General features: G+C 40.4%; 1 protein-coding gene across 2 annotated transcripts in view; it reads right to left on the bottom strand.

Annotated features, from left to right (window-relative positions):
* The window catches only part of LOC106605322 (DNA nucleotidylexotransferase), a 145,389-nt gene that overhangs the window by 125,035 nt on the left and 4,568 nt on the right, over positions 1 to 15,786 (bottom strand). For both annotated transcript variants that reach the window (XM_014200816.3, XM_014200825.3), the window contains exons 2-3: positions 15,154 to 15,328; positions 4,425 to 4,532 (exon numbers count right to left, since the gene is read on the bottom strand). In XM_014200816.3, the coding sequence (XP_014056291.1) occupies positions 4,425 to 4,532; positions 15,154 to 15,328 (283 nt within the window). The remainder of the gene's footprint in view (positions 1 to 4,424; positions 4,533 to 15,153; positions 15,329 to 15,786) is intronic.

Genomic DNA, 15,786 nt, shown 5'->3' with positions numbered 1-15,786 from the left:
CTTCACTGAGCAAATATAGACCTCTCTCAACTTGCTTTCTTCATCTAAGATTTTAGACGTTTTCAAACAATTGGTGGCTTATCTGAGTATGAACAACTTATTTGGAAAAATTCCAAATCGGGCTTCTGCTCACTTCACACAACGGAAACTGCTTTATTAAAAGTCAGTAATGACCTTCTGTTGGCTGAGGATGCCGGCGAATGCTCTATTCTAGTTATTTTGGATCTCAGTGCCACGTTTGGTACTATTGATCATTATATACTTGTTGACCGGTTGGAGAGGTGTGTGGGAATCTCAGGAGTTGCCCTCGACTGGTTCAGATCATATCTATGTGGCAGATTTTTTTCAGTGGTTCAGTACCATTCCCAGCACCTATTCACTATGCCTTTTGTCACCTAAGAATTATAGCTAAAGTCAAATCTTTTACTCCAGTCACTGATCTGGAAAAAGGTATACATGCTTTTATTTCCTCTTTTGTCACGTCCTGACCCTAGTAATATGTCATTTTCATTAGTAGAGTAGGGCAGGGCGTGACAGGGGGTGTTTTTGGTTGTTCTATGTTTTCTATTTCTATGTTTTAGTTCTAGTTCTATTTCTATGTTGGGATTGTTTGGGGTTGATCTCTAATTGGAGGCAGCTGATCCTCATTGCCTCTGATTAGAGATCATATTTAAGTAGGGTTTTTTTCTCTTCCTGTTTTGTGGGTGATTATATTTTGTGAGTGTGTTTGTTCCTCCTGCATCACAGTTTGTTGTTTATTCTTTGTTATTGCACTAATCAATAAATATGTGGAAAGAAACCGACGCTGCATTTTGGTCCGCTCCTTCTAACAGCCGTGACATCTTTGAATGCATGTCTCAGTCAGAAATCTCTCCGTCATCTACAGTTTGTCCCAAATGCTGCCGCTCGACATTTAACAGGCACCAGAAAATGTAACCATATTACACCTAGTTTAGGTTCTTTACACTGGCTACCAGTCACTTTTAGACTAGATTTTTTTTTAAACGAATCACATTTAAGACTAGGCTTGGTTTAGCCCCATCCTATATCTCTGATATTTTCTCCCTACAAGCCAGGAAACAGCCTGAGATCCTCTGGCATGGCACTGTTGACCATTCCAAAGTCTAGGTTGAAAAGGAGACTGGACATTTTCCATTAGGGCCCCTAGACTTTGGATCGTCTGCCAGAGGAGATCAGGCTTGCAGAGTCAGTGGTTCTATTTAAATCCATGCTGAAGACACACTTATGAAGATGCTTTTAATGTGTGATTCAATGTATTCACTTTTTTTTCTCATTCTTCTGCATCATGTACCTGTACCTGGATATTTTAGCCAAAAATCTGTTTTCTGTCAGTAGGCTGAAACTTGACCGCAAGTGGATCTTCCAGCTAGACAAGAACCCCAAGCACACATCAACGGTTAATTGAACATAAAATCGACATTTAGCAATGGCCATCTCAGTCTCCGGACATGAAACCCATTGCAAACCTGTGGTTTGAAATGAAGAGGGCAGTCCATAATCGCAAATGAAGGATAACATGGATATGGAAGGATTCTGTTCTCCAACTCATCAAATATTTTAGAAAAAGGCTCAGTGCCATTATCCTCACAGAGTGAGGTATTGAAAACAGGGTTGTCAATCATTTTGACCCCTACCTTTTTTGAGAAAAAAAATATTACTTGTTAAACAAATGTTTTTCATCTTTATCAATGGTGTCAATAATTTCGGACCACACTGTATATCTCCACACTTTTTAGATGTGTTCATCCTTGTAGAGAAACCTTCCAGGTGCTGTAGTTCATTCATGCTCTTTTGATATTTCACCAGACCTCCCTGGTCTTTAACCCTACTGCTCCCAGGATATTAGGATTTAGTTGAATTACTTATCCTTTCTCCACAGCCACACGTTGAACTGACATTACAGTAATTATCTCAAATAACACTTGTGAGTGATGTATGTTGAAGTGGAATAATGAGTGAAACATCAGCCTGATGAGGAGTGAAGAGAGACTGGTGATTACAGAGCTAATGCAGTGGAAAGGAACAGGGGAAGGGGAACCGAGCACCACTCCCACTCAAGTGTCTGTCTCGGTCTGTCTGTGTGGGTGTGTGTGGGTGTGTGGGTGGGTGGTATGAACATGTCGCATGAATATGTGTGCAAGTGTGAGAGTCTGCATGTGTAGTCAGTCAGGGAGAAGTGAAAGTCATTATGAAACAGATGTCTCCATATGCTCCCAGTAAGCTCTGCTTAATAAGGCTTGGAGAAACTCTTCATCACCAAGCACCAACCTCCCACACACCAAGCCCCACTGGAAGTTTGAGATCAGATCAACGGTAGTCAGAAGTTCTACAGCTGTACCATCGAGAGCATCCTGACTGGTTGCATCACCACCTGGTATGGAAAGTGTTCGGCCTCCAACCGCAAGGCACTATAGAAAGTAGTGCGTACAGCCCAGTACATCACTGGGGCCAAACATCCTGCCATCCAGGACCTCTATACCAGGCTGTGTCAGAGGAAGGCCCAAAAAATTGCCAAAGACTCCAGCCACCCTAGTCATAGACTGTTCTCTCTTCTACCGCACGGCAAGTGGTACCGGAGCACCAAGTCTAGGTTCAAAAGGCTTCTTAACAGCTTCTACCCCCAAGCCATAAGACTCCTGAACAGCTAACCAAATGGCTACCCAGACTATTTGCATTGACCCCCCCCCCCCCCCCACACACACACACACACACGCACACACACACTTTTACACTGCTGATACTCTCTATGCGTAGTCACTTTACCTCTACCTACATGTACATATTACCTCAATTACCTCGACTAACCTGTGCCCCCGCACATTGACTCTGTACCGGTACCCCCTGTATATAACCTCGTTACTGTTATTTTATTGTTGCTCTTTAATTATTACAATTTTTTCTGTTTTCTTATTTTTTATTGTATACTTCAGCTTATTTAGTAAATACTTTAACACTTAGTTTTTCTTAAAACTGCATTGACGGTCAAGGGCTTGTAAGTGAGCATTTCACTGTAAGGTCTACACCTGTTGTCTTCGGCGCATGTGACAAATAAAATGTGATTTGATTTGTTTTGATACACTACGCTCCCATAGACTATCTCTCAAGTATTCCCTAACTCCAAGTAACTTTATCTTCATTTGAAGTGTTTTTGATCACCTTGGACTCTCAGCAAAACAGCCCTCACAGTGCACATAAAGACTATATTACACACTGGCAGAAAGTATTAAAAACTGGTAATGAGATTTATCTGAAAACATATTTTTAGAAAAATTGTTATTGTGTAGATAAACGTTACCGCACACAAAGCAATGGCAAGCTGCAGTGTGAAGGCTAGTTTATACTTATACGACATGTCTGTAGACAATAAGAATGCGACAAGTATCGCTGGTCATTCCAGTGGAATGTCTTTAGACCGTTGCTGCGACTGTCAGCTTCCTTGTCGCACAGACATGAAAAAAAGTATCTGCGACTGTCGCAACATCCGTTGTCGTGGCAGCCGGACTGCTACAGCAACCAGAACAAATCTTCTTGAGACAAGGAGTTCTAAAATTCACAGATGGACCTTTTATTTCATCACACTGTGGTACATTTACATTTACATTTAAGTAATTTAGCAGACGCTCTTATAGTAAGCTATTTTCTGTAATCTTGCCATTACTTTGAAAATAATTATGTTGTTGGGGTTTATTTTCCTGTAATAATGAATTAAAAAGTAGCTAAAGTTAATACGTCATCAGCTATACTCTGGTCATTATTTGAAGTGACTAGCCAGCTAGCTAGAAAACTAGCTAGCAATGAACCAAAACATTGTTTAGAAAATTGCTTTTAGTTGCCTGGCTTGCTAGGTTGACATTTACTGGATTCATTTTTAAAACGGATGGGTTTTTTGGTGTTGTCCACAGACATGCCGATCGACGGACTGTAAACCAGCCTTCACACTCCCTCACATCCTGTCTGAAAACGTGTGCCTCCAACCCCCCCCCCCCCCCCCCCCCCACTTTCCCCTGGCATTGGCCACTAGCTGCCCGATGGCCAGATGGCATAGAGACAGATCCGTCATTGTTGGTGTGAAGCTTTACATCAAGTGCCCATCTCAGTGTGCTGTGCCTAGCCTCAGGGTCAGCCCATGCCAGCCTGTGTCAATCCTCGTGGGCACCTCAGCTGTTCTGCCTTCATCATGGCCTACCTGCAGATGCTTCTCATTTGTAGGTTAATTTATCTAATTGGGGTCAGCGTCAGTGCATTGGTGTGTGAAGGAAGAAACCCCAATCAGAGCAGAACTGGTTGGGATGGATGCTTTGTGGGAGCAATGAGCGTGTAATAGCCTCACAAAGACAGAGATAGGGACATGCAATTGAGTAAGAAGGTGTGCTTGTATGGGTGTGTGTTTTGTTTTTCCTTACTGTGAATATCTTGTTGTGATTTTCCGTGGTCGTCCGCCTCTGACATGCGTATTGAGAAACATTGGCCACAGCAGTGGGTGGAGAACAGTCTGTCACTGTGGGTGTGTTCTGTATACAAAAACAAAAAAAAATGTATTTGAATTAATCGGGAAAAACTTGCTCCAGTGGGAGTGATGTTCACCAGCAATCCAATGACAAGTCACCGCATCAGCCAGAGTTTCTGGATCATACAAAATGTGACAAAAGGGGATTTCAAAAAGTTACATGAAATTGTTATGAGTTCTGAAAGCTGAACAACAATAAAGGAGGTTGAGAATGTGTCACCAAGGCAACAGTCTAATGACACTCATCATACAGTCTGGTGGCATCCAAATCCATTACTCCAGCTAACCAGTAACACAAAGAATTCTGCAAACCCATAATCCAATGTGCCTCTTGTAAATTGCTGTTTCATTTCCTAAGAAGAAATTGTCCATTTGTGATGTATCAAAAGGATTACAGATGTAATATTAATGTTCTCGCAAACAATTAGACATCTACAATGGAACATTGTGTCTGTGAAAATGACCTAGTGGTTCAGGAACACTGTGACAGAAAATAATTGTAAGGAGGTAATGCCACCATGCTGTGTTGGCGGAGATACGTTTAAAGAAAGAACAGGGGTGTTAAAAGGAAGATAAGGAAAAGGGCTTGGCATCTCTCAGGTTCTCTCACTGGATGGCTGAATAAATCAGTAAGGGATACAAAAAAAAATCATCAGTTATTCCCTAGCCAGAGGGCTCTCCTGTTCTTAAAAAAAAAAAACATTGAATAGCTCTGAATATATTTCATGGCACCAGATTTTATGCCAATCAAAAGTGAAACTTACTTTCTCCTCTCTTATACAGATCAGAATGTAACATAAAAAAAAATGTTCTGCCTTTGTGGTAGTTTTAATCCTCTGACTAACCGTTCGTGTGTGTCTACACAGACTAGTGGTATCCACACAGAGAGAGAGGTGTGTTCAGGCCGTCAACTAGGGTTAGGGGTCACAGAGGCATCACCCCCTACGGAGGGGCACTAGCCCTAACTAAACAGAAGATTGATGACAGCCACCACACAGGGACAACAGGTGTCTCTGTGTTCACAGGACTTACACATCTCTTTCCAATCTTGCAACCATTCCCACAATCTCTCACTCACCGTCTCCTCTCTCTTTGTTCTCACCATCACCTATTTCACATCCCACTCACGCAAAACAGCCACTGTACGATGGAAAGCCGTTTTAACATATATTAATTGAATTTTTTATATCCATAATTCAATGTTGTTGTTTTTTTGATAACTACATCGGACGATACTCGTTCACTCTGCTCGTTCATGCTGCTCGTTCCGTGGGTAAGAAAATACTCCTACCATTGTCTCTCCCAAGCATCTTTGACCTGTGTTTTGGCTTACTGCCCCGCATACTGCTTGTATCTGCAACACTAACATGCGAGTTGGTAATCTCCCACTCGTTTAGGTAAGTGCAGCCAGGGTCCATACAGTGAGCAAGTTCTACGCTTTCTCACTGTTTATTGTGCATGTGTGATCTCAATGGTGCATGTGTGAACAAGTGTGTGTTGCTTGAGTGTGTTTGCCATTTTCACTGGCGCAGCTTGTTTTTGGGAGGTGGGGTGTCGGTTGTGTTCGCAAACTCTTTTTAGCTCACAACAAGCTTGTAGCATGGCTAACCCCATAAAACGCCGCAAAGCTCAATGCGAAAGGGGAATACGTTATCAAGCACTACACTCCATGAACTACTCGATCAACAAAAAGAGTTCTATAAAGATCTAAAAGATCTGCAGGAAAATACACTTTAAGTCCTTCCTGCAGCTCTTTATAGATTCTACACACAAAAAGGGTTGATGATCTGTAATGGAATTTAAACACAGTTTGGAATTTACGCTGTCGGAGGTGGAGGAGATAAAGGTCACGAATGTCACCTGCCAGACCGCATTCAAAACCATGTCTGAGGATTTCGCAAATTTCCAAACAACACTTGACAAGCACTCTTCCCAAAGGAGACTACCTCGAAAACCGATCGAGGCGCAATAACATTTTAATCGATGGAATTGAGGATGTAAAGACCCATTAGATATTAATGAAGAGAACAATAAATATAATGATTGTGTTGATACAGATTCAAATTTCCTGAAATTTACCAGAAATTATTCTATCACTTGTGATTACTATAATGCTAAGCAATTTAACAACCTGTATAGCAGTTTATCTAATTCCAAGACAAGCTTATTTTCTAACTTTCATTTGAACGTTCGCAGTATTCTTAAAAATCGTGACCACCTTGTTCATTATCTGTCTTCTCTCAATCATTCATTTTCCTTTGTTGCCCTTTCAGAAACATGGTTAACTGAAGAGACAACCATGGTTTTATCACATCTCCTTATACATCTCCTTATAATGCTGTTCACCACTGTAGAACCTCAAGAGTAGGAGGAGGAGTGTCCATTTTTGTTCATAAACGTTTTCAATTCTTTGTAAAAGAGAACCTCGCACTTACATCTGATAACATTGATGATGAATCTCTTTTCATAGAAATTCTCTCTGGTAAATTGTTTATTGGTAGTTTCATTGATATCCTTGCATCAACTTTGGATTTGATTTATAATGAAGATAAAATGTGTTTTCTATTGGGTGATTACAACATAAAACTTATTTAAAAGTGATGAACCCCTCACTGATATCTGACTTTTTGAATACTTTATACTCCAGCTATCTGTATCCCCTCATCTATAAACCCACAAGATTGATCAGTTCATCTGCACCTTTATTAATCATATTTTTGCATATTCATTGAATAATGTGGCTAGTACAGGTACCCTTTATACTGACATTTCTGAGCACTTCCCAATGTTCCACTTATCTTTGGCAGCTGGAAATTAACATATGGGAATGATTAAAGGCAGAATATTTAACAAAAGTAATTGTGAGCACTTTAAGATGTTGATATTTTAATGGGGAAATGTTTATTACCAGACTTTTCTCACATCTTCCAATTCTGTATTTTACCACTGCTTTCCCTTAGTTAAACCACATAAGAAAGCAGCAAATGGGTAAAAAAAAAAAAATCCTCAGTAAAAAAAAAAATAGTTGTATAAAAACTTTATCACAAATCCCTCTCCCCTGAATTCCCTGAAAACTCACAGGGCTGAGCTTGCTTTATGCAGGTTTGCATCGTGTAATCCTGCCTTATCCAACTGTAGGCCTAATTAAAAGTCAGCTAGTCTATGTCAGCTATTGTGTTTATTGATTAATTCCAGTTAATCATTTTGGATTAAAAAAGTCTAGATAGCCTAGTCAGCCCAAGTTTGAATATAAACCAAATTTGATCCCCTCCACATTTTCTCACAAACAAATGGCCTATAACTAGGCCTACAGAACATTATCGCTTCGTTTACCCTGGCCAGAGGGACAGGGTGCATAGCAGGCTAGACTATGCAGCTGCTGTTGTTAGTAGCCTACAGTTGATCAGAATGAAAAAAAGTATAATTTCCATGCAATACAGCATGTCAGATCACTAATGTTTAGGTGCCTGGAGTGATGTTTCATCACGCTTGCTAAATAAATACTAGAGGAAAGTGGAGAGTGCACCTTCAGAGACCTGCACTTTCCTTGAATCTGATTGGTCAGACACACAAAGCCTGCAGCAGCACTCCAATGGGAAGAACAGAGAAATTGTGCATGAGTTCACAAATCATGAGGCAAATCGACAACAACAAAAAACATACTTTGCCCCTCTTTTTACTTATTTGTGTCGATGTACTGTATTTTATATAAAATAAATCAAAGTACGTTGAAAAGTGCTGGGGCAAATGCCGCCTGGCCACACGTTTTCCGGCAGCCCGGCCATTGTTAATACTTGGTTGAAGCACAATTGGCAGCCATTACAGGTGTGAATCATGTTGAATAAGATGAGTATTGTGTTGGCAGCATCATGTTATGGGTATGCCTGTTACCGGTAGTGGCTGTGGAGTATGTTAGGATCAACATATATATGAAAGGACCAAAGGACAGGTCAAAAGTTAGAGGAAAATCTGCCATAGTCTTCAGAAAACCTAACACTGAGATTTTTTTGAGGAACAATTACACAAATTCAAAGGTGTTGAGAATTCCTCAACGGTCTAGTTGTCACGCCCTGACCTGAGAGAGACGGTTTATTTCTCTATTTTGTTAGGTCAGGGTGTGGGGTGGGCATTCTATGTTTTGTATTTCTTTGTGTTGGGCCGAGTATGGTTCCTAATCAGAGGCAGCTGTCTATCGTTGTCTCTGATTAGTAATCATACTTAGGTAGCCTTTTCCCACCTGTGTTTTGTGGGTAGTTATTTTCTGTTTTGTATTTCGTTACCTGATGGAACTGTTTGGCTTTTCGGTTTGTTTCTTTGTTCTAGTGTTTTCATTGTTTAATAAATATAACAAACACTTCCCACGCTGCGCTTTGGTCCCCTCTCTACGACAGCTGTAAGACTAGTCATTTCAGTCCTGACCTAAATCTGCTTGAAAATCAGTGACAAGTATTGAATATTTACATTTTAGCAGACACTCTTATCCAGAGCAACTTACAGTAGTGAATGCATACATTTCATGAATTTTTTTTTTTTGTGTTAAATTTTTTTGTACTGGCCCCCCGTGGGAATTGAACCCACAACCCTGGTGTTGCACACACCATGCTCTACCAACTGAGCCACAGGGAAGACTATTGTTGTTGTCCATCAATGATCGCAACCAAATTTACTTAGCTTGAGTAATTTTGAAAACAATGGATACGTTGCCCTAAGAGTTGTGCAAGGTTAGTAGAATCTTATTCAAAATTATTCACAGCTGTAATGGCTGCCAAATGTGATTCCACCAATTAACTCTGGGGTGTGAAGACATACAATCAAAACACTTTATATCTTAAAATATATATATATAATTTCACTTTCAATTTGAGAATGAGGAGTAAGTTGTGTAGTTCTATAGGAAAAACAATCAAATGTAATAATTTTTTTAATAAAAATTGAGGCAACTAAATGAGAACTGTGCAAGGTGTATTTAACAGCATACAAATGTAATCCCACCCCATGAATGTCATTATCATATAATTTTTTAATATTGATAAATACTTTATGATATAAAACATTATAGTTATTGATATCAGTAAATACATTTATGGAGTGTACAAAACATTGCTCTGCTCTTTCCATGACATAGACTGACCAGGTGAATCCAGGTGAAAGCTATGATCAGGAGGAGACAGGTTAAAGGATTTTTAAACCTTGAGACAATTGAGACATGGATTGTGTATGTGTGCCATTCAGAGGGTGAATGGCACACATTCACAGATTCCCGTGTGTATCAAGAAAGGTCCACCACCAAAGGACATCCAGCCAACTTGACACAACTTTGGGAAGCATTGGAGTCAGCATGGGCCAGTATCCCGCTTCGACGTCCATGCCCAAAGGAATTGAGGCTGTTCTAAGGGCAAAAGGGGTGCAACTCAATATTAGGAAGATGTTCCTAATGTTTTCTACACTCAGTGTATGTTTCCCTACTGATATGTACCTAACGGAAATATTACATTTCAATAGTTTTTTAATAGGTAAAATTCCCCTCAGACACAGTGTGCAGGGTACAGGGTGAAATATATATGGTTGTAAAACGCATAATGTTTTTATAGTGTTAGGAAGACCCTGAGGCAAAAGTGTTAGCAAAGCCAGCTCTGAGAATATTGTCTCTCTACACAAGGCTCTTAAATAGATTTATAACTCTCTATTGGAAGCGTGGCACACGTAAATGCCATGGTGTATTGCCTTGTTCAATTTAGAATAGGGATACATCACGGGATAAGCAGTAAAAGAGGCTTGTGGTTACCTATGGAGACAGGTCGATAAACGTTAACATTGCATCATTAGCTCAGCTGCTTAATGACATAGCCACCAGAAATCTATTGATGGGCCAGATTTGAGCATTTCATATGGAATCGCACGAATGACTGCGCAGGAATGGGAAATGGGACATTTTCATATCCGTTGTTGCATATAACGTTGGCACACACTCATCATATCTTTGCATAATGTTGTCAGAAAGGCAGGCTTGCGAACCCTTTTGTGATGAGGCTGGTGGGAAGTGGAACTGGATTCAAATACTATTTGAAATATTTCAAATACTTTATTTGCTTTAGCTTGTCTGAAGTGTCAGATGGACTGGGTTTGCACATTTGGGTCTTTCTATTGGTTTCATTACTCCAGGCAAGCTCAATCCAGCCTAGCTAAAGTATTTGAAATGATTTGGAATCACATTTGTACCCAGTTATGGTAGGAAGAAGAGAAGAACCAGGCAGTATATTTCTTTATCTATTGCAGATGCCTCCACAGTGCCTTCCAGGAGAAACAAATCTGTGTTTTGGTTAGGAGCGAGCTCCGAGCCCTGATGTTACGCTGATGGGTCTATTTGACATGCGAGAGCATTATGGGGGATCCTTCTGCCGCTGTCAAGCAAACTGAAATGTCTTAATGTGAGTGGAGGCTAGAGAAAGTTAAGTGTTCTCTCTACAATTCCTCTCTTTGACACACACACACACACACACACACACACACACACACACACACACACACACACACACACACACACACACACACACACACACACACACACACACACACACACACACACCCTACACAAAGCGCCCCCTTAAAATCTGTTAGAATTAAATATATTAACTTTAGATAAAATATAAAATCCTTATTACTCCTTTATTGAGCGTCACCAGTGACATACCGACTAATCAATTACTATATGGTAATTAGCATTATTGCAAATGTCGTTGAGAAAATTGACTCAGTAAGTTCAAGGTTGCATTTTACTATCTGTCTCTCCTTCTCAAACATCATTCTTTCATGGACTAATTCACACTACCAAGTTTACTTCAATATGATGGTTATTATATCAATCGTTGCGCATAAAAGCGTTTCCACCGCCATTTCTAGCATAAATAATTTTACTGACACAAAAAGATCCCACCTTGTTTTTTCGTTTTTTCGACATTTGGAAAGTGTGCCGACAAATTTGCTGTTTCTATCAGGCCTGTCGTGAAATGTTTTATCTGATATGTACTTTACCCGCATAAAAAGAATGTATGGAAACCTGGTTACAGAATAGGTTTTAACAGTGTAGATACTGTAGTAGGGTGGTACTTATTGTGAAGTCAGGCTACCTCGCCTCCCTGTAGCAGAGGATGCCTGAGAAAGTGGGCTTGGTGGGGTTGAGGTGTTATTCTGTGTGGAGGAGACCTCCAGACCAGGAAGATACTGTCCCTGTCATGGGAAATACTGGACAATTTGCTGAATGTAGACGTCCATTTTTGATAAATGTATAATCTCAGATAGCAGAAACAAGTCGCACGCCTAGTCTTGGGGCTGTTGCCCCAAAACTGAGTTCCAACCAAACGTAATGTATTATTTTCATTTAGAATTGCCATGGCAATGGAATAGAATGGGTAAAACTGGTTTTAAATTAACACGGGCTCTTAGCAACCAAACATAAAACATGTCTGCGCTATTCTCCGAGTCGATATTCACTAATAAGAAGGAAATCCCCTCGACCACGCACACAAATTGGGAAAACATTGTCCCCACATTGTAAAAGAGCCAACTTCATCGAACATTTTTTGTTATACAGAAATAACAAAACATGCCAAAAAGCTGCTGTGTTGTTCAATGTACACGTATGCAGGTCAAGAATCTTGACCTGTGGTTTGTAATGATCCCACATAGGGAAATATAGCCTGCAGGAAGAGCCTGGTGGCTTCAAGCTATTTATTGTGGGAGAGCGGGAAATGTGGGGACCCAGTGTCCAAATAGACTACACGTAGCTATGTGTGGAAAACATTATATCACAGGTAAGACATTTAACTTGTTTAGCATTGTCCGTTTGTAACTCCACTCACTACTTGTAGCTGTATAGTCCGATTGTTTGTGTTGTTGGTCTTGGTAGCTACCTAGCACTCACTAGCACTGTCATTAAAAGGAGGTTATCCATACAACATTATGTTTTTCTAAGTAGTCAGAATGCTCGGGAGCAGGCAATGTTGAAAAGTAATCTTTAGACATGTTGTGCTTTTCTTAAATGTTGTTTTTAATTGACTAAAACAAGCAGACAAGAAAATTGTGTTTGAAAAAGGTCAAGAGGGGTAATGGGGTAACATAGGTAAACTCAGGTTGTTTTCCCCACAGGCAGGTGGGACTGCGACGTTCTATATAATACCGGCTGGGACTATCTGATGTACACTACCGGTCAAAAGTTTTAGAACACCTACTCATACAAGGGTTTTTCTTTATATAAAAAATTAATTGTAGAATAATAGTGACGACATGAAAACTATGAAATAAAACATATGGAATCATGCAGTAACCAAAAGTATTAAACAAATCAAAATATATTTTATATTTGAGATTCTTCAAATAGCCACCCTTTGCCTTGATGACAGCTTTTCACACTCTTGGCATTCTCTCAACCAGCTTCATGAGGTAATCACCTGGAATGCATTTCAATTAACAGGTGTGCCTTCTTAAAAGATCATTTGTGGAATTTCTCTCCTTCTTAATGTGTTTGAGCCAATCAGTTGTGTTGTGACAAGGTAGGGGGGTATACAGAAGACACCAAATAGGGCTAAAAGACCAAGTCCATATTATGGCAAGAACAGCAAAAATAATCAAAGAGAAACTACAGTCCATCATTACTTTAAGATATGGAGGTCAGTCAATATGGAACATTTCAAGAACTTTGAAAGTTTCTTCAAGTGCAGTCACAAAAACAATCAAGCGCTATGATGAAGCTGTCTCACATGGACCACCACAGGAATGGAAGACCCAGAGTTACCTCCACTGCAGAGGATAAGTTGATTAGACTTAGAAGCCTCAGAAATTGCAGCCCAAATAAATGATTCATAGAGTTCAAGTGACAGACATCTCAACATCAACTGTTCAGAGGAGACTGTGTGAATCAGGCCTTCATGGTCACAAAGAAACCACTACTAAAGGACACCAATAAGAAGAAGAGACTTGCTTGGGCCAAGGAACACGAGTGGTTCTTTGCTGGTGACACTGTCTGTAATTTATTTAGAATTCAAGGCACACTTAACCAGCATGGATACCACAGCATTCTGCAGCAATATGTCATCAGTCTGGATTGAGCTTAGTGGGACTATCATTTGTTTTTCAACAGGACAATGACCCAACACACCTCCAGGCTGTGTAAGGGCTATTTTAATAAGAAGGAGAGTGATGGAGTGCTGCATCAGATAACCTGGCCTCCACAATCCCCTGACCTCAACCAAATTGAGATGGTTTGGGATGAGTTGGACCGCAGAGTGAAGGAAAAGCAGCTAACAAGTGCTCAGCATATGTGGGAACTCCTTCAAGACTGTTGGAAAAGCATTCCAGGTGAAGCTGGTTGAGAGAATGCCAAGAGTGTGTAAAGCAGTCATCAAGGCAAAGGGTGGCTATTTGAAGAATCTCATAAAAGAAATTGATTTGTTTAACACTTTTCTGCTTACTACATGATTCCATGTGTTATTTCATAGTGTTGATGTCTTCATTATTATTCTACAATGTAGAAAATAGTAAAGAAAATCAAGAAAAACCCTTGAATGAGTAGGTGTTCTAAAACATTTGACCGGTAGTGTAAGTTCATGGGCCAAGAGGCCATGATTTAGACTTGAACCCATCAACATAGCTAAAATGGACATCAACACTCCAATGCACCAATCACAGACATGTTAATAGTATTCTGTAGCAATTAAAAGGTGCACTCCAGGATATTAAGAATAACAAATTCGCAACATATTGTACAAATTATATTAAATTATATATACATGTATATATTTTGCAGGACATAACATATCTTGCTAAATGGATGACTAGTACACAAGAAACGGGGACCACCTTTTGCTAATGAGCACCACATTCAAAACTACTGGCTGAAATTATACAAACGTTTGTCAGTGCATCTTTAATAAATTCTACAGTATTACAAACAGCCCCACCAAGATGCCCATCTGCTAGCAAATGGTTTCAGTGGGGAGAGAGGCCTATATTGTCTGTGACACCTCAGACAAATTATATCTATACTGTATTTCCTTTGTTTTCCAAAATATTCTCTCTTGCACACACACACATACACACTCGCTACACACGTACACATCTCCAGGCCATCAGACTGTTAAATAGTCAACACTAACCGGCCTCCACCCAGTACCCTGCCCTGAACTTTAGTCACTGTTATTAGCCGGCCTCCACCCAGTACCCTGCCCTGAACTTTAGTCACTGTTATTAGCCGGCTACCACCCGGTACTAAACCCTGCACCTTAGAGACTGCTGCCCAATGTACATAGTCATTGAACACTGATCACTTTAATAATGTTTACTCTTTTACACATTTCATATGTATATACTGTATTCTAGTCAAGGCTCATCCTACACAACTACTAATGTACACATATTTTCTATTCATATGCTGTCCATAATGTCTATACACACCATCATATACATAGATAGTTATTATCCAGACTCCGACATTGCTCATCCTGATATTTATTCATTCCTTTATTTGTATTTTGGGGATTTGTGTGTACCACCACACACACACACACACACACACACACACACAGCGGCAAATGCCCACATACACTCACACTGACCACAGGTTCCCTCACCTGAATACGGTGCCTGGTCTCCACTCTGACAGGTCTCCCCTCCCTCATGCTGTCCGTGAACCAGGAGATGTCCAGCACAGCCAGTCTGGAGACATCCCTCAGACCATGTCCCATCAGCCACGCCCACAACACCTCAGCCTGATTGTCCTCCGCCACCACGTGAGTGACATCATCACTGCAAAAGGAATAGGAAGAAGGGGGTCACAGGTCAGTCAAATTACAATAAAACTTTACATAAAGCCTGCAGGTATAATGCCTTATGATGTGGTTACAAGTGGGGGCTACACATCACTAGCAGAGGAGTCGTCTAGTGGCTACAGAGAGCTGAGGACTAAGGAAAATGTCAGGACCGGCAAGCCAGGCGAGATATGCATTCACAATTGAGATCCATAAAGATATGCATTCACCAACAGCAGGAATGGGAAACTTAATGTTGCGAGTTAGAATAGTCGAAAACTTAAGGTGCAATTTTGGCCTCTCATGGTGAGTTCAGATTTTTTATGGCACCCACCCCATTCAAAGTTTCCCATCCCTGACTTAGAGCATCCCACAGCTCCATAGGGATCCTCACTACAGACGTGTCTGGTTTTCTGCCAGCTGGAAACCCTCTCTGTTCCACCAGTGTGTAACCAC

This window comes from Salmo salar, chromosome 01 (genome assembly GCF_965601325.2).
Source record: "Salmo salar chromosome 01, fSalSal1, whole genome shotgun sequence".
NCBI lineage: Eukaryota > Metazoa > Chordata > Actinopteri > Salmoniformes > Salmonidae > Salmo > Salmo salar.
Note: the sequence above shows the minus strand (reverse complement) of the source record. Positions and strands in the feature narration are given on the sequence as shown.